At 38.4% G+C, this 20,802-nt stretch overlaps 1 protein-coding gene across 1 annotated transcript in view; it reads left to right on the forward strand.

Moving 5' to 3' along the window:
- DNAJC13 (DnaJ heat shock protein family (Hsp40) member C13) overlaps positions 1–20,802 on the forward strand; it is a 56,120-nt gene that overhangs the window by 24,288 nt on the left and 11,030 nt on the right. Inside the window, exons 21-45 of the mRNA XM_065628090.1 lie at positions 301–315; positions 819–901; positions 2,117–2,270; positions 4,431–4,534; positions 4,609–4,768; positions 5,812–5,874; positions 6,207–6,308; positions 6,456–6,560; positions 6,950–7,152; positions 7,617–7,701; positions 8,183–8,337; positions 9,256–9,301; positions 9,516–9,670; positions 10,313–10,514; positions 11,227–11,342; positions 12,237–12,315; positions 12,915–13,050; positions 14,139–14,323; positions 15,794–15,868; positions 16,080–16,199; positions 17,080–17,259; positions 18,206–18,373; positions 18,992–19,105; positions 19,446–19,562; positions 20,105–20,282. Of these exons, the coding sequence (XP_065484162.1) occupies positions 301–315; positions 819–901; positions 2,117–2,270; positions 4,431–4,534; positions 4,609–4,768; positions 5,812–5,874; positions 6,207–6,308; positions 6,456–6,560; positions 6,950–7,152; positions 7,617–7,701; positions 8,183–8,337; positions 9,256–9,301; positions 9,516–9,670; positions 10,313–10,514; positions 11,227–11,342; positions 12,237–12,315; positions 12,915–13,050; positions 14,139–14,323; positions 15,794–15,868; positions 16,080–16,199; positions 17,080–17,259; positions 18,206–18,373; positions 18,992–19,105; positions 19,446–19,562; positions 20,105–20,282 (3,100 nt within the window). The remainder of the gene's footprint in view (positions 1–300; positions 316–818; positions 902–2,116; positions 2,271–4,430; positions 4,535–4,608; positions 4,769–5,811; positions 5,875–6,206; positions 6,309–6,455; positions 6,561–6,949; positions 7,153–7,616; positions 7,702–8,182; positions 8,338–9,255; positions 9,302–9,515; positions 9,671–10,312; positions 10,515–11,226; positions 11,343–12,236; positions 12,316–12,914; positions 13,051–14,138; positions 14,324–15,793; positions 15,869–16,079; positions 16,200–17,079; positions 17,260–18,205; positions 18,374–18,991; positions 19,106–19,445; positions 19,563–20,104; positions 20,283–20,802) is intronic.

Below are 20,802 nucleotides of genomic sequence, written 5' to 3' on the forward strand. Positions count from 1 at the left end.
TTTGACAGGTAATATCTCCAGAATAATGGTGAACTAGGTTCAAAATAAAGTATTAATGGAGAAATGTGGAAAACAGTGGTGGAACGGCAAATTGCACTTTAACCATCTTGTCTAGATGCTGAGTTTAAACAATAATTTTTCTGTCTGAAGTTCTGAGCTGTTTAATTTCACAGTAAACATATGCAAGTGTAGCTTGGAAAAGGTAATTCCAAGTTTGGTATTACCACTTTGAATTACTTCAGTGGCTGTGGCTTGTTAAATATACCTTTTCTTTTTCTTCCGACATTCCATCACAATCAGGACAGAAACAATATGGTGAGTCTGTATCTCTGCCACCTGTGTGGGTTATGTTGCTCAGACTTCTGCTTGCATGTGGTACCTCATGTAGAGTTTGTGATTTCATGCTTGATCAAACTAGGGAACCTTTCAGTGACAAAGTCAGGTTTGTGACTTATTTCCGTGACTTGCTTTAGTTATTTCTTTTCAAGAGCAAAGCATTAATGTTGTGGTCTCCCCATCCATGAGCTTTGGAGCTGGTGAGTGCTTATGGTGATGGGAACTAAGCTTTTCTCAGAGATAACTTGTGTCTAAATTAATGACTTGTTAAACAGCTGAAAGTTTCTCTGGCATGATTTAACTTGGCTTAAATAACACTTGTGAAAGTCTGTTGCTACTACTTGCTAGAAAAGAAGACCTTATTAATGAGGCTTAACTTAGTGTGGCTTTTAAAGGAGTAACAAAACCTCAGCTTTTATTTTAAAAGGGGAAAATGGGGTGTATCTGTTTCTACTAACTTCTTAAATTTGGCTCTTTTGCAGAACATTATTCAAAAGCCTGTGATATTAAGGAAACGACGCCAAAGAATAAAAATAGAAGCAAACTGGGATCTCTTCTATTACAGGTAAGATACTAAGATTAATATGGTGGTCTCAGTTACACTTATTATGTGGCTGGATTTTTTTTTTTGTTAGTATCTTCTGAGTTGCTGTGGCTCAATTCCAGTTTATGCCTGCCTTGCAAGTGCTTTGTAACAGGAACTTATGAAAAATGAAATCCTAAGGTGTATTTAATGATTTAGCTTGTGTTTAGGAAATAGGAGAATTTGGAAAGCTTCTCAAATGTTATCAAACTACATCCTTTTTTCCCTTGAATCAAAAGGAAGAGTGAATAACAAACTGCAGGTGCAGATCTGCATGATGTTGAAGGCTAAGTAAAGCAGCAGTGAGTATCATTGTAGTGTGTTAATGTATCAACTTGTAAGGTCATCAAAATGTTTTAACTTGAATCGGAGTAAAAATGAGCTTAAGGCAGGCAAAGAGAAAACACATGAATACTGGATTTCAAATGGTGCCACAGGTCCTAAATGCAGCTTGCCTGTGACTGCTTAACAACTGTCAAAGTTTACAAGGGAGAGGCCTCCATCTGCAAAAAGATATTACTACTTTAATTTGGCTAGGCATGTTATGTTTGAGACTGAAAGTTTGACTATTCAATAAACTCTATTAAACCAAGCTTGGAAATTCTATAAACTAAACTGTTTTGATTTGGTGCTTAACATTTCTGAAGGTCAAATATACTCTGTTCTGCACAAGGGTTGCATGAAAGGAAGATTCGCATGCTCCTAAAATTTGAGTATTAAAGTGCTGCTCTCAGCCAGTCTCTGGATCCAAAGGCTGTTTTGTAACTGGCACTGAAGAATGTTCACTGACTGTCTTGTTACACTTGAGACATGCTTTTTTTTTTGCCCTTTTTTTTTTAAAAAAAATAAACAACGTGCACTTGGTATGTGCATGTCTGCTGCCTTGGGTTATTGTTCACTTGTAGCCCTTACTGGCAGATATGATGAATAACTTGCATGTCTCCTGGTCATCAGCTATATGCAGATAACAGATGGAGCCAAAAGGGATGACAACAGGCATGTTTTAGTCTAGGCTCACCTCCATGGCTATGAAAACACAATATAAGTGAACTACTGTAATTGACAAACCAGAGACCACTACTCAGTGCCTTCTAATTAGAAGGTCCACTAATGCTAATCTTCTCTAGCTTGCCAGCTGAGTCTTGTCTGCCTTTCAGATAATGTTTTGAGGGGTTTAAACTATATCTTCTTTCTTAGATTTCTTCAGGATCATGCTAGATCAAACTTGATTTGGAACTTCAAAACACGGGAAGAACTGAGAGATACTCTTGAGTCTGAGATGAGAGCATTTAATATTGACAGAGAACTCGGTAGTGCTAATGTTATCTCGTGGAACCATCAGGAGTTTGAGGTAAATGACCACTGTAGGAGAAACTGTAAAATGTGTCTACTTAAAATGTCCCTCTTCTGTCTCTAACTACATGAGTGAATCTTGTGTTGACAATCCCTGACTGCAAGCTAGAATTCTTTTGGGGTTATAGAATAAACTGCTGCCAAGGCTTGAGGCTGTCAACAGGTACTGTTGTCAAGTGTCACTCTGCAAAACTGAAACCTCTTCAGACTGACAAGTGACACTGTAGAAATGAAACATTGATCAGAACCCTTGATGTATTCTTGCATTAAGAGGAAAAAAGGAGAGTTAGTGTTACATTGTCAAGATAAGTCATATTTGTCTTGATTATGCTTCATCAGACTTGTTGTGGGTAGTTTCACAAGTCACTGCTTCCTGATAGCAAGTTCCTTATCTTTATTTCCACCATATCTCAGTGATCCAAAGGACATTAAATACTGGGTTGCCAAACCATGAATAGGTTATGTGGCTAAAACCATGCTGCTCTGTTAATTATAGATTGAAGATACTGTGTTTACACTCTAGGAACAGCAATTCCTAAAATGAAAATAGCCTTTCAGGCTTCTGCAAAACAATCTGGGTGGTCCTAATTGGCTTGCTTAGAACAACTTGCAAGATGTTTTCAAGTAATGTGCTAATAAACACTTCCTGTACTCTACCCTTCATATCTAGTATTGTTATGGTTCCACACAGTTTTATTTAATGTGTAATGCTAAAGAAAACAAAAGTCACACTTGAATTCAACTGTAAGATACTCTTAGATATTCCCAATGCCATCCTTGTTACAGTACAGCTTTCTCATTGAAGTCTAAGCAGAGGACTACTAGTGAAACAAGAGTAAAGTGCTGCTTTAGAGGAAATCTCAGTTGACTACTCTGGTAAATCAGAAAGAATTGCAAGACATCAGGCTAATGCTTCAGGAGAAAGAACTATTTTATGTATGCAACTTATCCCTATCACACAGCTACAGGTGGCTTCTTACTTTGATGCAGTAAATGGCTAAGTTTGGGTTTGGATTGATATTTTTTTTGCACTGGCACTTAGCTTTCAAAGTTTTCTTCAGGTATGGGTCTTCTGGGTGCCACATGCCTGCTATGCCAACTCTCTCTATGTGCTTTAGAGGTGCTAACTAGGGTGGAATCTAGAGTACAGATTTGAAATGTAGTAATGCAGGCTTCCCATCTGCACTCTGTGCCCCTATGTGGCTGATGCCACTGGAATGTATTGCTGACGTTCTAGCAGTTACAGTCCAGGATACTTTGGGATTGGCTGAGGGAGCTTCTGTAACCTGATCTTTGAACAGCTGCTGTCTCTGAGACTTGCGTTTAAATATTTTAGATGAATACTTTATCAGGCTATGCTGTAAGTATTTGAAGTAACTATGTAGTGGTGACAAAGGTTTCTCTGCCAGCTGTGGAACTTGTCACTTTGCCAAAGGAGTTGGTGGACTGAGATTGCTCTAGAAGTGTAGTGGTTAGTGGGACCTCTTTGTATCATGTGCTGTGGTCAAATCTGTAGAGAACTTTACGTGGCCTGCAAACTATAGATAAGAAAACCTGCTGTGAAGTGAGGCTTTTGTGGGATGTTAGAGGTACCTCTAAATGAGGTGCTTGCTAAATGCTTAAAACCACTGAGCATTGAGGCATATGGTTAAATTTAATGTAGTTACTCTGAAGTTAATGATGGCTCTCATTGTGCAATTTACCTTCAGCTTCTTGATGTGTAAACTGATGCCTCTAGGCTTTAATTACCCAGCACAACAGGGAGTATAACTAGTAATTAAGTCATGGTTGTGTTTCATACTTGTAGTAACATTGAGTGAAATACCCTGTGATGGAATAACTACTTATTAAAGCATGAGTCACCTAATTTTAGTTAATAAAACCAGCTGATGTTAGAAACAAGTTACTTAAAGGCTGGAAGCTGGGGTTTCAGTAAGACGAGAAACTTCATTTGTTCTGAAGAGCAACAATAGCTTATTTTGTAGATCTATATTTCTTTGATAGCAAACTTGCAGATTTCAGTCTTCCTCAGACTGTAGGAGGGGTTGTTAACCTTGTTGAGTGTATGGATGCAAGAAAATACAGTATTGTTATGCAAGTGAAAAACTTAATGAAGGAGAAACATATTTACTGTTAAGTAACCTGTTCTGTGTTACAGGTAAAATATGACTGCCTTTCTGAAGAAATAAAAATAGGAGATTATTATCTAAGGCTGCTACTGGAAGAAGATGAAACTGAAGAGACTGGAGCAATCAAAAAATCGTGAGACATTATTAAAATCCTGTCTCATTCCCAAGGTCTCCTTTTTCTTCACTAAAATCTCATCTATTTCTTAGATACGAATTCTTCAATGAGCTGTACCATCGGTTTTTGCTTACCCCGAAAGTGAATATGAAATGTTTGTGTCTGCAAGCATTGGCCATTGTTTATGGAAGATGCCATGAAGAAATAGGACCATTTTCTGATACTAAGTACATTGTTGGGATGTTGGAAAGGGTAAGAATTATTAAAAATTACTTGGTGTAGTAGTTAATACACATCTAGTCCAACATATGTTCAGGTCCTTCAAGTTGCTTTGAAACCCAGGTTTTGTTTTTACACAATGTGAACCTGCAGCATGAATACTTTTTCATGCTGTCATCAAGTGTTCCTATTACCTCCCCTTGATTCAGTTGCAGTTTCATTAAAAAACCCTGCTAATCATAAATGTAGTTCAAACTAGTCTCTTTATATCTGCATTTTGTTGGCCTTAACATGTTTTCAGGCTGTACAGAAATGGTATGAAGGAACTTTGTGTGATATTGATCTCATGCTTGCTTTTGAAAAATGCGAAAGTGTAAGCTTTTTAAGAGGAGGACCTTGTTCCACATCACATTATTTTGAAATAAGGACTCAAGAGTACTAGTAACAGCTCCTAACCTAATGAAATGGTAGCCTTAGATGGACACGTGATGGATTAGATTTTTAGTGGTAACTCCTTTGCCTATTAAGTGTGTCTGTTCAGTTATGTCTGACGACTGACACAGCTTGCAAAAATGCATTTCCATGCGTTCTGAAGGAGGAGTTCTCTGCTAGTATCCATGTGGGTTTTAGATCTGGATGTTTTCACTGAAACTGAACCAGTGCAGTCTCTTGTCATTTTGCCTTGAGTCTTGATAGTCTCAGCAGAGACGTAACATCAAAAACCCCTTCTGTCTGCTGGCTGAAAGCATTCGCTTTTTTCTTTGTATTTGTGTTAACCAGCTAACTGGGGAATCCAACACTGTCCCTTTAGAACAATAGACTGAGTAGAAAAGTGAGTTTGAGTGTCAGAGCCAGAGCAACAAGGGGGATAGTGGAGGGCCACAAGGCCTCTTCCTCTTCAATGGCAGAAAGCTACATTTATTAGCTGTGCATGAAATTGGACATTTAATAGTCAGGAGTTTTATCTTGGGCATGAAAACCTAAACAGGTCTTTGCAGGTGCAACTGTAGTGAGTTTTGAAGGTATCTTCTCACATGTGCTAATAAATACTAATTTGTTCTCTGCTGCTGCTATAGTGCACTGACAGGCTTGAGCGGGACAGATTGATACTGTTTCTCAACAAGCTGATCCTTAATAAGGTAAGGTGGACATGTACCCTTAACAGTAGTTTGTCACTCTTTCAGCTGTATGAAATAGTCTGAACTAGTCTTTCAGGGTTAAGTTGAGCAAAAAATCAAGTTCAGAGGAAGTCTTAAAACAATGTCTGATACAGTTTTCTGGGATGCATTAGCTATTTACTGCTGAGAAAGGTGAAGAAAACGTAGATATTGTGGCGATTCTACCATTCTAGTCACTTGAGAGAATGATTTGACTTTTCTCATGCCACTTCTTACTTGAATAAAACTGTTCAGTACTTGTAACAACTCTTAGATAGAAAATGCTTGTGGTAACTCAGTTCGTTCATTAACAGAAAAATGTGAAGGACCTTATGGATTCAAATGGCATTAGAATCCTTGTAGATCTGCTTACTCTGGCACATCTTCACACGAGCAGAGCTACAGTCCCTCTGCAGGTATGTGGCCTTTGTTTCTTACTACTTACACATTGCTTTGCTAAAAGGACAATTCTTTCAAAAAAAAAAAAGTGCTGCTCAAATTTCCTGTAGAAATGTGATATTTGCACTGAAGCTAAAGCTAATCTTATAAACATCAACTTCCAGAGCAATGTGATTGAGGCGGCACCTGATATGAAGAGGGAGAGTGAGAAAGAATGGTATTTTGGCAATGCTGACAAAGAAAGGAGTGGTCCTTACAGCTTTCAAGAGGTACATGTCTGCTTCGAACTCTCAAAAATTATTTCCACCCTGGTGACTGGGTGTGTTTCAAATAGTGAGAGGGAAAACTGTAAACGACGCTAAACTATATTCTCGAAGTAACTCTTTAAATAAGGATTAAAGCTAGGTAAGAGACCTGATACGCCAAGAACCACAGTCTTTTGGGTAAGGCTGCCTACCCCTCTGTGCCCCAATTACACTGCAATTAATCTGTCAACTTTTACTTCATGTTTCGTGACAGAGTTATAAATATGTTGGAATTTCATGCAACCATAGTAGTCTGCCGTACAGCAGTTAAAAGCTTGTCCTGAATATTGGTGTTTAGGAGCAAATGTAGCTCTGAATTCCAGATCAACTGAATCAATCTGATCTTTCAATAGATGCAGGAACTATGGGACAGTGGAAAACTGACTTCAAAAACACGGTGCTGGGCTCAAGGTATGGATGGGTGGCGACCATTGCAGGTCATCCCTCAGCTGAAGTGGTGCTTGCTTGCCAGCGGCCAGGCTGTGCTGAATGAGACTGACCTTGCCACACTTGTACTCAACATGCTCATCACAATGTGTGGATATTTTCCCAGCAGGTAAACACTAATTTTCAGCAGAAGTGGTTAACTTTCTCTGGCAGATGCATAAATTCATAACTTCTATCTTAAAGCTTTTCTTAAAAACCAAGTAGCGCATTAATGAACTGTGTTAGTGTTTTATGTAGTAGTAATTAATTCTGTGGGGAAATAGAGAGTTCGTAAATGAGACAATGCTAGTATTGTGAAAGGGACTGCAAGAATGAATGCACAAGCTATGTATGTTTCTAATGCACAGTGGCATAATCTTTCTTTGCAGGCAGACTCTTGTTTAAGTTGGAAGCAAAGCTGCCTTAGTGCATGATGTTAAACCACACTAACAACAAACTTTGAAGTTAACAAAAATAATGGCAATAAATGTGATCTCAAAAGCCTGATATTTATGGCTTGATAAAGTTGTTCATTGTTGAAAGAGAAAAGGTGCGTGTGTGCTTACTGCTGTGCCGATTTATTTGGTTTTTTAGGGATCAGGACAATGCTATTATAAGACCTCTGCCTAGAGTGAAAAGGCTGTTGTCAGATAGTACTTGCCTTCCTCATATCACTCAGGTAAGCAGCTCTTCATAAATGTTTTGAAATGAGTAAAAGTCTGACTTACAGACTTATCATCTTCCCTCTATGAATGCTTCTAAGTGGGACAAACACACCAAATGACATCTGTGGCATCCTGCAGTTGTTTGTTTCACTTGGTGTTGTTACAAACTTCATGTTGTTTCAGCCAATATCTCACTAATAAATATTTCCACCCTTGGAGATATTGAAAAACCATTTGATCATGGTCCCTGACAACCAGCTCTAGGTAACCCTGCTTCTGAGAAGGGGGTGTGGACAAGATGACCTCCAGAGGTCCATTCCAACTTTAAACATTCTGGGATTCAAACTTGTTATTTTGAGGCTGAAGTATTCTTTAATAATTTCTTGTAAGTTTACGGGCTTGTCCCAGTACTGAATTGGTTAAAACTTCAGTTTTGGCTAGGTAACTCAGACTACTCAAGCAGCTAATATAAATGCTTGTGTTCTTTCATTTCAGCTCTTACTGACTTTTGATCCTATCCTTGTGGAAAAAGTTGCTATATTGCTGTTTCATGTCATGCAAGATAACCCTCAGTTACCTCGTTTTTATCTGAGTGGAGTATTCTTCTTTATCATGATGTACACAGGTTCCAATGTACTCCCTATTGCAAGGTGAGGAAAAAACCATACCTAAAATACCTCCCGATCAGTCATGCTCAGAAGTACTGCTGCTCTAAATGCTCCAGGGAGTGTGGCTTGCTTAGAACCAACATGAGATTGCAAGCAAATACCCTCTAGAAGAATCCCCCCTACGTGGTCTAATCAGTGACTAGAAAACTGAATTGCTTATGACCCTGCCAGGGAGATAATGAAAGTATATCTGATTATACAGTTCTAACAGTGCAACTAGGCATGGCTTATTGTAGAAGAAAAATTGTTACAGGCACTGAGGAGTAGCAATATAGGCTACTGATATGCTAATGTAGTTTTTGATAGTAAGCAGCTATCAGAAAATTGGTGGAAAAAACTAATAGCCTGTTTTAGTTGAGGCCTAAAACAGTTAAATCAGTCTGTACTGCCTGGCAAATGCACTGTACAGGCAGGTGGCTACTGCAGTCTGTTCCATTACTCTTCCTCTAAATTCAATAGTTCTTAACTGGAATTGTAAAATAGCTTTTTAAGTCTTTTGTATAGTAAAATGCATACATGTTTACGTGATTACTCTAGTGTGACAGGACTGTCAGCAGTTAGCGTAAGCTCATCTTGTTTCATCTCTGCAATGATGATCTAATGATGTAGGAAAAGGTTGTCGGTGTCTCTATGAGCTTCTTTTTTGTTTGTTGCTTTTTTGTGTGTGGAGAAAACAAGCTTTCAGGAAAAAGACTTTCAAACTGAAATTATGAACATAAGGCAACGTTTATAATATGGAAGTGCATAACTTGGTGGTTTTCCCAAGGATTTGATGCTGTTACTCTTTCATCTCAAAGTAAATGTATGAGACTCGCCAGCTGGACTATGTTGGTCTGCTTATCTTTCAAGGGTGCCTTAAGCATCAGTTAAACAGAAAAGTAACTGCTGTTTCTCTTCTAGGTTTTTGAAATACACACATACAAAACAAGCTTTCAAGTCTGAAGAAGTGAGTAGATTGCACAAGTAACTGTCCCTGTTTCCAAATAGTTTTGCAGACACCTCTAGTTATGTTAACAATGATGCTTGTTCTTTTTCTAATTTCTCAGGAGTTAGAATTAGAGAACTATCAGGGAAAAGGGGGAGAGCTTTTTAGATTTCAAGTTGGTTAGCGAGACTGAATTCAGATTACCTTTGAGATGACAATATGATCTCTCCTGTAGACAAAAGGTCAAGATATAGTTCAAAGAAGTATACTTGGACATATTCTTCCTGAAGCAATGGTGTGTTATTTAGAAAACTATGAACCAGAAAAATTTTCTGAGATATTCCTTGGAGAATTTGACACTCCAGAAGCAATTTGGAGCAATGAAATGAGGTAACTCTTTTCTGTCAGAGGGAGAAATAAATCTGAACTACATCTCATGCTGAAGAGGTCTTGTCTTTAACATTCCTAAGGACAGCCAAAAATACCTGGGTTCCATGGCTTCATTGCTTCCCTCTGTTTGCTTTCTGCAAGGGCTATGTTCTGCATTGCCCTCTGCTTCTATCAAAAATAACAGAGGCGGGAGGGAGTGGAATTGGCAGAGGGAAGGGGAATATTTCCCCAAACATCTGACAACTTGCTTTCCATCTGCCTGTGTCATACTTGATTAAGTTCCTTTCATGAGTAGAGACTTCAGTATTTACGTGAACTGCTTTATACTTACTGTACTCATTTGTTACTAGCACCTCTCTAGGAGATACACCTCTAATATTACAATACATTTTTAGAATATAAAAATACAAAAAGTATAAAAGGTGTTGAGGGAAGGCAAAATGTCACTTTATGTTGTGTTTAATTAATTTTAATGGCATTGAAATAGCTTTTTAACAGAATAGGACTGAAATATATTCTGAATCCTTTCTGAAATGTGGGAAACTACTAAGGAAAATCTTTTCAGAAGAAATCATTGAACACACTTGTACAGTCACTGGGAATTGAGGTCTGCTTGACAAACGTTAAACCAAATTTTTTTAGGCGTCTTATGATAGAGAAGATCGCTGCTCATCTTGCTGACTTCACCCCTCGTCTTCAAAGCAATACCAGAGCACTCTACCAATACTGCCCTATCCCAGTTATCAACTATCCACAACTGGAAAATGAGCTGTTCTGTAACATTTATTACCTCAAGCATCTTTGTGATACACTCAGATTTCCAGAATGGCCAATTAAAGATCCAGTAAGTAAGAATTTTTTTAGGATTCACTTAGTTCTTGATCTTTCAGAGTCCTAAAAGTGGGACTTCTACCAAGTTCAGGAAATCAAATGCTAGGTTTGTTTCAAGTAACTGATCCTGACTTTCAGTTCATAAGCAAATATTTTAAATGCTTTATCTTGAAGCAGAATAGTCTTCATGCCACATAGCAATCACGTTCGATATATCCTCCTTGTGATGACTACTAAAAAGCAAAGTAAAACATCCAAGAAACTTCAGATACTGTTTTAGTGAATCTCAAGTGACTGGGGGGAGATCACTTTGGCTTTTTAGAAGAAAGCTGAGGTAACTTGATATCAGTACATGAACTGAATCAGTGAGATCTTTTTGATACAAGTCTGTGGTCTAGATCTATATAGTCAGCTTTACTTAGTCATGCGGTTTTTGTAGCATTGAGGTGTGAACTGCATATCATTTAAGTGATTCTCTCTCCTCTAATGTAACTTCTACATAGGTATTTTAATCTTAAGGTGTTCTTATCTTGAATAAAATATAGCACTGCAGTGGAGCTTCCTGACTGGAAAGAGAACCATAATTACTAAAGATAAAAGGATTAGGCCTTTGAACTTAGGGTGATGGGTGATAGGGATTAATTAATAAAGCAGCACTTTATGTAAAAAGATGATATGTACAGATGTCAGCAAAAATGAAACACTAATAAATTGTAATTATTTAGGTTAAACTGTTGAAAGATACACTAGAAGCCTGGAAGAAGGAGGTAGAAAAGAAGCCACCTACCATGTCAATAGATGATGCTTATGAAGTCCTTAACCTTCCCAAAGGACAAGGCCAGTAAGTTGTTTTCAGTATTTAAAGTTGTTTAACTACATTTACATAAACTCCTGACACAGAACAAACTGAAGTTTCTTATCTCGGTACTCTCAACCAATTAGTGGTACCAGTTCAGTTATGTCTAACTGATTAATAACTGATGGCTTTATCTAAAAAAGAAAGCAAGCTTGAAAATCCAACTCCAGTGTTTGGGAGAATAACTGTAAAGTGTTCAGAGAAACTGAAATTGGGAAAGAAGAATGCTTTGAGCTCTCCTTCAAAGCATTCACTAGGCTGTTGCACAGGACAAACTTTAGACTCAACCATAGTGAGCAAAGAATATGGCAGAACTTGATGTTAAAAGTGGAACTCTATGTTTGATCATCCTTCTTCCCCTGCCAAATATTGTCCTTTTTCTTGAGGATAATATCCTTAGGATTTTTTACATCCTGTCTCGTCACTGGTTTCTGACTTCAGGCCTCTAGAAAAGAACTGACATCAGTTTGTATTTATCCTTCAAGAACAGTGCACTTGTTACAAATAACAAACTACTAATTTTTACCACTTATAGCTCATTTAGATTCTTCACTTAGAAGGTTCAAGGACCTCAAGGACCTTCTGATTAGTATATTCAGTACAAGAGAGGTGCTAGAATAGATTTATTTCTATTCTGTGGCCACATGATAACCCCCATTCAGTGTCAGCTAATGAAGCAGAATTTTCAAATTGAAATATGAGAACTTTGTAGTTTCCACTTAATTGCAGTAACTTAATTGCAATTACTGTTAACACTGTTATCAGAATCCAGGCTTGTTTTTCTGTGTATGGTAGTTGTTTGTTGTTTTGTTGTTTGGGTTTTTTTTTTTGTGTGGTGGTGGTGGTGTTACTCAATGTAAAGGACTTGTTTTCTTGTAGGCATGATGAAAGCAAGATCAGGAAAGCTTATTTCAGACTGGCACAAAAATATCACCCAGACAAGAATCCAGAAGGCAGGGTATGTACAAGACGAAGTTATGATGTTAATGAAGTGGGGACAAATTCAACTGTTATGTGTATTAAGAATTCCGAAATGCCCACTTAAATCTTCTTTCTCCCTTTGAAAGTTTATGCCCTGGGTGAATCCTAGAATACAGGTTCATACTGCAGATGAGTAACTGATGTCAATCAAGGAATATTAGGATTTCTACAGTAAACAAATGTAGTCAGATCAGACCCACTGCTCAGAAGGCATCTGATTTAAAGAGTTACACAGGACCTGAAAAAGCTAATTGCTGCCTTTTGAAGACAGACTGCATCCTTTGCCCATTCTTACAATCAGTTAAACTGTGCTTATAATTTTGTCATAGAGGAATTGTTGTAGTTTTAGTGTCTTGCCTTTGGTGGAGTCTAGGAGGCAAAAGAAAACTGATCTGTGATCCAGTCTTCTTAAGGTTATCCTGAGTATTTTTCTGAAGTGTAATAAGGCAGCAAAACTAGTGTTGTGGCTAATAACCTGGAATACTTTATTTCACCTGCATATAAACTGATGCTGCAGACTTGTAGTAGTTTAGGGGGTTCTTAGCAACTCTTAAGACTGTTCCTCTTTACTTGCAGGATATGTTTGAAAAAGTTAATAAGGCATATGAGTTTCTATGCACAAAGTCTGCCAAGGTGATAGATGGGCCAGATCCAGAAAACATAATTTTGATCTTGAAAACTCAAAGCATCCTCTTCAACAGGCATAAGGAAGGTAAGTGTGCTGCCTCAGAAGAATGTTTTATGTTCATTTCTTTAGTGGCTGTTGCGGTCAGTTTTAATTTCCTGTCTTCTTGAGTCTGTCTTCTGTTGATGTGATTTCTGGCTTGCCACAGCATTATGTAGCTATGGTAAAGAACTTTAAAATAGGACTTTTTCTTCCATGCATTAAAACTCAACTCAAAAAAGCACAAATAGTTCTTTGGAATTCTCTCCTCCCATACGAATCAGTTTGAATCTTCCTCCATAAATAGCTTACACTTGCAATTCTGTCTATGCAGAAAAGTCTTTATTAGTACTCAGTCACGCAGATGGCGGATTCTGGATATAAATGAGATTGCACTTATGTGGCTGTTAAAAAATGAGCCAATCTTGCAGCAATTCTGACTAGAGTCCTCTGGTGGGTGTGCTGCAACACTACCTCTTTCACAGCCCAATGAGGGAGGAGAAAGAGCCGGAATACCCGAACCCTTGGCTCCAGCTACAGCCCCTGGCTGGCAGCTGCTGGCATGGCCAGGTCCTGCAGAGCCAAAAGTGTTTTGCTACCCAAGTGTAACACTATAATGGTAAACTTAGATTGGCTCACAATTTTGTTCCATACTGCAAGATGGAATTGTTCTTTGTCAATGCTGAACCTTAAAGGAATGAAAAAAATTATTTAAAACATATAATTGCTGAGTCAAACTGGAAAAGGTCCTTATAGGCTTATTGTTAGACAATCCTGGCTTAAGACAGACAAAGCTATACTTGTATTTCTCTGGAGACAGACAAGCATCATTTGGAAGGCTCTGAGCTTGGGAACTTGTTGAGCTGGAGATAAGTTGGTTTTGTGGTTTTTTTTTTTAATCTTAAATGAGATTTTTTTTCTGTGAAGCTCTGTCAGCTTCTAGTATGAACGGTCTTCTGTGACAAGGAGTCAGACTGTGTGGACTACTCAGTCTTGCTCCAGTTTTCCCAGGTGTTGGCTTCCTTTAACTCCTAGCCTTTATATATCTGGTGTATCTTCCACTAGTAATTATGCAGTGGTTTAAATTGCTTAGGCGCTGCATATATGTAAACTTTAACTTTTGTTTCCTCTTTCAGAGTTGAAACCTTACAAGTACGCAGGCTATCCTATGCTGATAAAGACTATTACTATTGAAACATCAGATGACCTTTTGTTTTCCAAAGAATCTCCTCTGTTGCCTGCTGCTACAGAACTTGCTTTCCATACTGTCAATTGTTCAGCATTAAATGCAGAAGAACTGAGAAGGGAAAGTGGAATTGAGGTAAATGGAAAGAAACTTAATGAAGTAACTTTTTTTGGTTGTTTGTTTGGTTTTCCTAACTTTTCCACAATCCTAGATCCTTAATGCATAGGATGTGAAATGCAATTGAGAATCACTTGTGATCTTGTTGAGACACTTGTTCATTCTTACTGTCTCTTTTCTGGATGCAGTAGGAAAAGCCTCTTGCAGAGTATACCCCTTTCTGGACTTAGGCTTCTCTGAAATGTGGATAAGCAAACTACACGTGATGTTTCTCTACTTCTTTACAAAACTCTATTGAGATCTTCTGCATTCTGTTTTTGAAAGATAAGTTTGAACAAGTTACTGGAGCAGAAGAGCTTTCCATTGCACATATTAGAATCGTAAAATCATTTAGGTTGGAAAAGACCTTTAAAATCATTGAGTCCAACCATTAACCTAACACTGCCAAGTCCCATTAAACCATGTCTCTAAGCACCACATCCACACATCTTTTGAACACCTCTAGGGATGGTGATTTAACCACTTCCCTGGGCAGCCCGTTCCGGTGCCTGACAACCCTTTCCGTGAAGAATTTTTTCCTAATATCCAATCTAAACCTCCCCTGGTGCAAACTAAGGCCATTTCCTTTTGTCTTGTCACTTATGTGGGAGAAGAGACCAACACCCTCCATGCTACAAACTTCCTTTTAGGTAGTTGTAGGAAGTGAGGTGGTCTCCCCTAAACCTCCTTTTCTCCAGGCTAAACAACCCCAGTTCTCTCAGCTGTGCCTCATAAGACTTGTTTTCTAGACCCCTCACCAGCTTCATTGCTGTTCTCTGCACTCTCTCCAGCACCTCAATGTCTTTCCTGTAGTGAGGGGCCCAGAACTGAACCCAATATTTGAGGTGTGGTCTCACCAGCACTGAGTGCAAGGGGACGATCGCTTCTCTAGTCCTGGTGGTCACACTATTCCTGATACAAGCCAGGATGCTGTTGGCCTTTTTGGCCACCTGGGCACACTGCTGGCTCATGTTCAGCCGGCTGTCAATCAACACTCCCAGATCCCTCTCTGCCAGGCAGCTTTCCAGCTGCTCTTCCCCAAGCCCGTAGCGCTGCCTGGGGTTGTTGTGACCCAAGTGTAGGACCCGGCACTTGGCCTTGTCGATCCTCATAGAATTGGCCTCAGCCGAATGATCCAGCCGGTCCAGATCCCTCTGTATGGCCTTCCTACCCTCCAGCAGATCAACACTACCGCTCAGCTTTATGCCATCTGCGAACTTACTGAGGTATTAGCTCACACGTGAGAATGCTATCAACTCTAAAGCACCAAAGGCTAGTACCAGCACTTGCAAGGAATTTTGCCCCTACAAACGACTTGAGCAAGCTGCAGATTTTGTCGAGTGTTTCCCTTCAGCCATTAAAAATTGGTTTACCGGCTAATGTTTTATTTCTGCCAGTTTTTATTGGTTTTTGTTCTGGCTGAATTAATGCATCATCCAATCTTCACAGGTATTGCAAGAAGCCTTTAATCGTTGTGTAGCAGTCTTGACTCGTTCCAGTAAACCAGATGATATGTCTGTACAGGTAAGTTGCAGCAACTTTAATTTTTTGTATCAGCTTCTTGGAAGACAAGAATATATAGAAAATATATATATATATAAAAAATACATAATATGATAATAAGTAGGTGTATATATAATATAAAATATTGATACAGTATTATATATATTAAAAAAAGGATTGTAAACATGCATTTCCCCTCCACTTGAAATGAATAAAATATTGCTTTTTGTAGGTATGTGGATATATTAGTAAGTGTTACAGTGTAGCAGCTCAGTTTGAGGATTGCAGAGAGAAGATTACAGAAATGCCTAACATTATCAAGGACCTCTGTAGACTACTGTATTATGGCAAGGTAAGAGTGCCTTTCCTTTGCCTAAATAAATACTTAACTGTTAAATGTTTAGGGGAATGTTCTGCTTTTAAGGGAGATAGGACAACTGTGGAGACTGACCGAACCCTTTTGTAAGATACCAACTAATCATGATGGGATACAGAACTTTACTGCCTTGTTCTCAACACTTGTGTTTGAATCCATTTAGTGGACTTAAAATTCAATCATAAAGTTTCAGCTACTTTTGCCTTTTTACTAACATGTCTAGCGATTGGTTTACTATACTAAATCAGCAGATAAGTGCTTGTGTAAGCAGATTGACTTCTAAATCTGCATAAACTCTGGGAACAGTATTCAAGAAGTTTTGTTGTAGCTCTTTAGAAATTAACTCATGTTATATAAATGCTGAATTTTGTCTTAGTTAAGAAAGGAAGGCTTGCCTTGAACTTCCCATATATGGGGTATGTGAAAACAGAATATGATAGTAAAAGACTATAGAAAACAGAAGACTGTAAAACCAGACTATAGCAATTGACTGTAGATGCATTTGTGTTCTTTAGTCCATGCAGAACTCATGTATTGCTCTAAAAAGCTCACCTGGGAATCCAACACCTTCTTGAAGTGTTTTTCTGCCAGTTCATCAATGCTCCTTTCTAATTGTATGAAATAACTATTCAATTACTCTTCCTTTGAAGGATGCTGACTAATTAGCCATGTTTTCTGGCTACTAGACACTTAACTTCAGCTGCCAATGTTGTTCTGTCTACTTCAATTTTTCACCTCTGTGCTGCTTAGGTAGTACTCAAGAATTAGCAAGTTTTGGCTTTGAGTCTTTGGTTAGAAAGCCAGTTGGCTTTCTTCGGTCACAAGTACTAAGGCAAACTTTTTTTTCCTCCCGCAGAACATACCACGAGTAGCTTCTTTGGGAGTAGAATGTGTTAGCTCCTTTGCCTTGGATTACTGGCTACAAACACACTTGTTCCAAGCTGGAGTTCTCTGGTACTTACTGGGTTACCTCTTCAACTATGACTACACGCTAGAAGAGAGCGGTATTCAGAAAAGTGAAGATTCCAATCACCAGGTAATGTTAACAAGGTGCATGCTTTCAGACACCAACACTTACTGTTTGCGGTCTCCTAACGAAAGAAGTATATTCAAAAACTCATTAGAATCATTGAATTATATGAATAGTAATGTTAGCAGAGCAGTTTTGGAAAGGGATTTTTGTGTAGTAGTGTAAATACTGTTGTTTGGGTGTTGTGTGGGGGTGTTTTGTTGGTGTTTGTTGGGTTTTTTGTTGTGGTGGGGTTTTTTTTGTTCTTAGGGGGTTTTTGTAGTAGCTCATGTTTTGAGTTCAAATGTTAAAGCTCACAAACCCTGTAGTTTCTGATAGACTTAATGCAAGAGATTTTTGAACAGTAAAAAAAGTAAATTAGACTAGCAGAAAGTCTTTTTTCTCCTGAGACTCAACTGAAGGGGTCGTGTAGTGATATTATGAGCTTATCTGAAACACCTACTTCAGGACCATATTGTCCCTTCACCCCACAGCAATGTAAGTGGCTTCACACTTCCCTTTCCTTAAATGGTGACTCCCAAGTATGGCATTTCTTCCGCAGCTACTGCATACGAGATGAGCTTTCAGCAGTCTAGTGTAGTGATTAACTCTTGTATTACTATCATAAAAGGCTTATTATGCTGATACTTGACTGTGCTAGCAGGAACCATTGTTAGATCAGAAGCTATTACACTAAATAGCTTCTGTAGCTTTCAGCTCACCTTGGTGCCCCAGTTATTCCTGCTTATCAGTGCTCATGCCTTACTGCTTTTATTAAGCCCACAACACAGCGATCATATTGTGCTGTCTGCAGCACTTAGTGTTTTATTACACATCAGTGCATAATTAGTGATGGAGATAAATAGAGAATACCAATTCTATTAATTCTGGTACAGACGTGTGGGACAAATCTTTCTGGCTATTCTGATATTTCTTCAGTAAACTCCAGATGTTTTATAACTGTATTTTTCAGGAGGTGGCAAATAGCCTTGCTAAGCTCAGTCTCCTGGCCTTGAGTCGCCTTGGAGGGTATCTCTCTGAAGAACAAGCTACACCTGAAAACCCAGCGATCAGGAAAAGCTTGGCTGGCATGTTGACACCCTATATTGCAAGGAAACTCGCTGTGGTCAGTCCTACTGAGGTAAGCATCTGTTGGGCAAAACTTTCTCTAGGGATTTAAGGAAGGATTACCTGGTTACTTTGAAAATGCTGAACTCTCTTAGACCAACCTGATAACAGAGAACAGCGCTGCAATTTTTTTCTTTGCAGTTGGAGTAACCGCAAGGAAGAGAAACTGTTTTAGCCTCTAACACTATGTACAAGAATAATACTCTGTAGAAGTAATATTTGCAAAACTAATATAGGAGCAAAGAAGTTGAGTTAGTTGAAGGCTTAAGGATATAATGATGATCAAGAGCAAAGGCTAAACTCCTCTCTTTAAAAGTGATGTCAAGGATGTCATTTACAAAGATACTGCAGATGGTTGCTGCTCACTGTCAGAAATAAAAGGTGAATCTGAACTAAGTGTCGCTTGAAGCAGGACAAAGAAAAATTAAGTATAGGTTTTACTATACCAAATAACTTACACATACTGTTTTTCCAGTATGTGGGAAACTTGAGACTTTAAAGTTGCTTATGAAATTGGTCTAGCTGTTGATGAGATTGGATTAACTAATGTCATGAAGCATGCTACTTACTGCTTGTAATGATCCAAAACTGTTGTAAATGTGTTACATCATGTAAATTCCTTATTTCTTAGACTCTGAAGATGCTTAACAGTAACACAGAGAACCCCTACTTGATCTGGAACAATGGGACAAGAGCTGAATTACTTGAATTTTTGGAATCTCAACAAGAAAGCATGATTAAGAGAGTAAGATACTCTTTACTTTAAATCCCCCTACTGTTTTTATTTTTTTAAACTGTTTCATGTTTTACTACATCCACTAGTAATACAGTGGTATAGTTAATACAAGTATTCATTGTTGTCTACTCTTAATTTGCTTTCTTCAGTAGTCTTAAAAAGAAAACAAAACTAAGAGTTTGCTTGTTTATTTCTTGTAATATTTCAGACTGCCTTGAGCTTCTGACTTTTCCTAAAGCTTTAAGTTTTCTATTCAAGTATTGTCTGTTTCGTTATGTGGCTATAGCTTTACACTTTCTACAAGAGTGTTTTTTTTGTCTGAGCTCATGCTGTTTATTTCTGCTTAAAGGGTGATTGTGACAAGAGCTATGGATCTGACTTTGTCTTCAGTGACCACGCAAAGGAGCTTATTGTGGGAGAGATTTTTGTTAGAGTGTACAATGAGGTCCCTACCTTCCAACTAGAGGTGAGATGTAGCTAAAACCTTCATGTTGAAACTGGTATTTGGAATGTTGCTGCTGCTTCTTGATCTATCTGTCAGTGCAAACACAATGGAGAAAATACAAAATCTTCTGGGAATTTCCTTCAACATGATCAGCATGTTATGAGATATCTCTCTATTGGAGCAGAATAAATTAAAAAGAACAATGAGTTTGTCATAAGATGTGCTGCTTCAGACGTTGTTAACGTCTTTACAAGATTGCACTGCAGATGCTCAGGTTGATTCAGTAGTTTCAGGAGGTAGTGATTCTGCTTAGTGCCTTTGTTGTCCATCTATATGTATGGACAAACATACACCTTAAGAGTGCTGTTGAAGCAGTGGCAGCTTTCTAAGGATATGTTTGGATGTAAATAGGGTTAATGTTACAGCGATTATAGTAGAAAAGTGTTTCCTGTCTGGAAAAAAGGGATATATGAAAAGAAGGAAGAGTTGTTTGGATACACTTTCTTGTAGCATGAATATTGTTGCATCACACAGCTAAAAATGCTCCCATCTCTAATTTAAAGCTTCCTAAAGCATTTGCTGCAAGCCTCTTGGATTACATAGGCTCCCAAGCACAGTACCTTCATACGCTGATGGCAATAACACAGACTGGGAAAGTAGAGTCCAATCAACATGGAGATCGGCTACGGAGAGTTGAGATGGCCCTGGAGGCTCTGAGAAACGTGATAAAACACAACCCAGGTAGGCTTAAAACTGAACTTCCCTGGTAGGCTTTCTTGTGGAGAACCTTAAACGTAGACCTCTGTAGTCTTTTTATCTTCCAGTGAGAAGGAACTTGTTTTGCTGGCTAACAGACCTCAGCGTTGTTGCTAAGCCATATAGGCTTATCCTTTTTTGTTGCTGGTTTTTTTCTGGAGAACATTATCAGTAGATGTATTAAAATTTTGTGTGAAATCCTAACCTTATCTATTTGTTCTCTGAAACACTGGGTTTTAACTCTAATTCTGGCCTGCTGTTATCAGGAAGACTTAAACCTATTGGATGAAACTTTCTGTAATCCTTTGAATCTTTAGCTGATATTTAAACTTCCTTAGATCAAAAAGAACCTCCTTGGGCTGAGTACTGCATACCAGTAAACAACTGAAGACATACGTGTGAGGGCCTTACTGAATTAGCAGGAGGAGAAAATGTTATTGAGAGTGGGCAGCTAGTACCAGCAAAGATTTATGTGCAGATATCAGTGTACAGACTAGAAAAGCCT

Source organism: Caloenas nicobarica, chromosome 2 (assembly GCF_036013445.1).
Source record: "Caloenas nicobarica isolate bCalNic1 chromosome 2, bCalNic1.hap1, whole genome shotgun sequence".
Taxonomy (NCBI): Eukaryota; Metazoa; Chordata; class Aves; order Columbiformes; family Columbidae; genus Caloenas; species Caloenas nicobarica.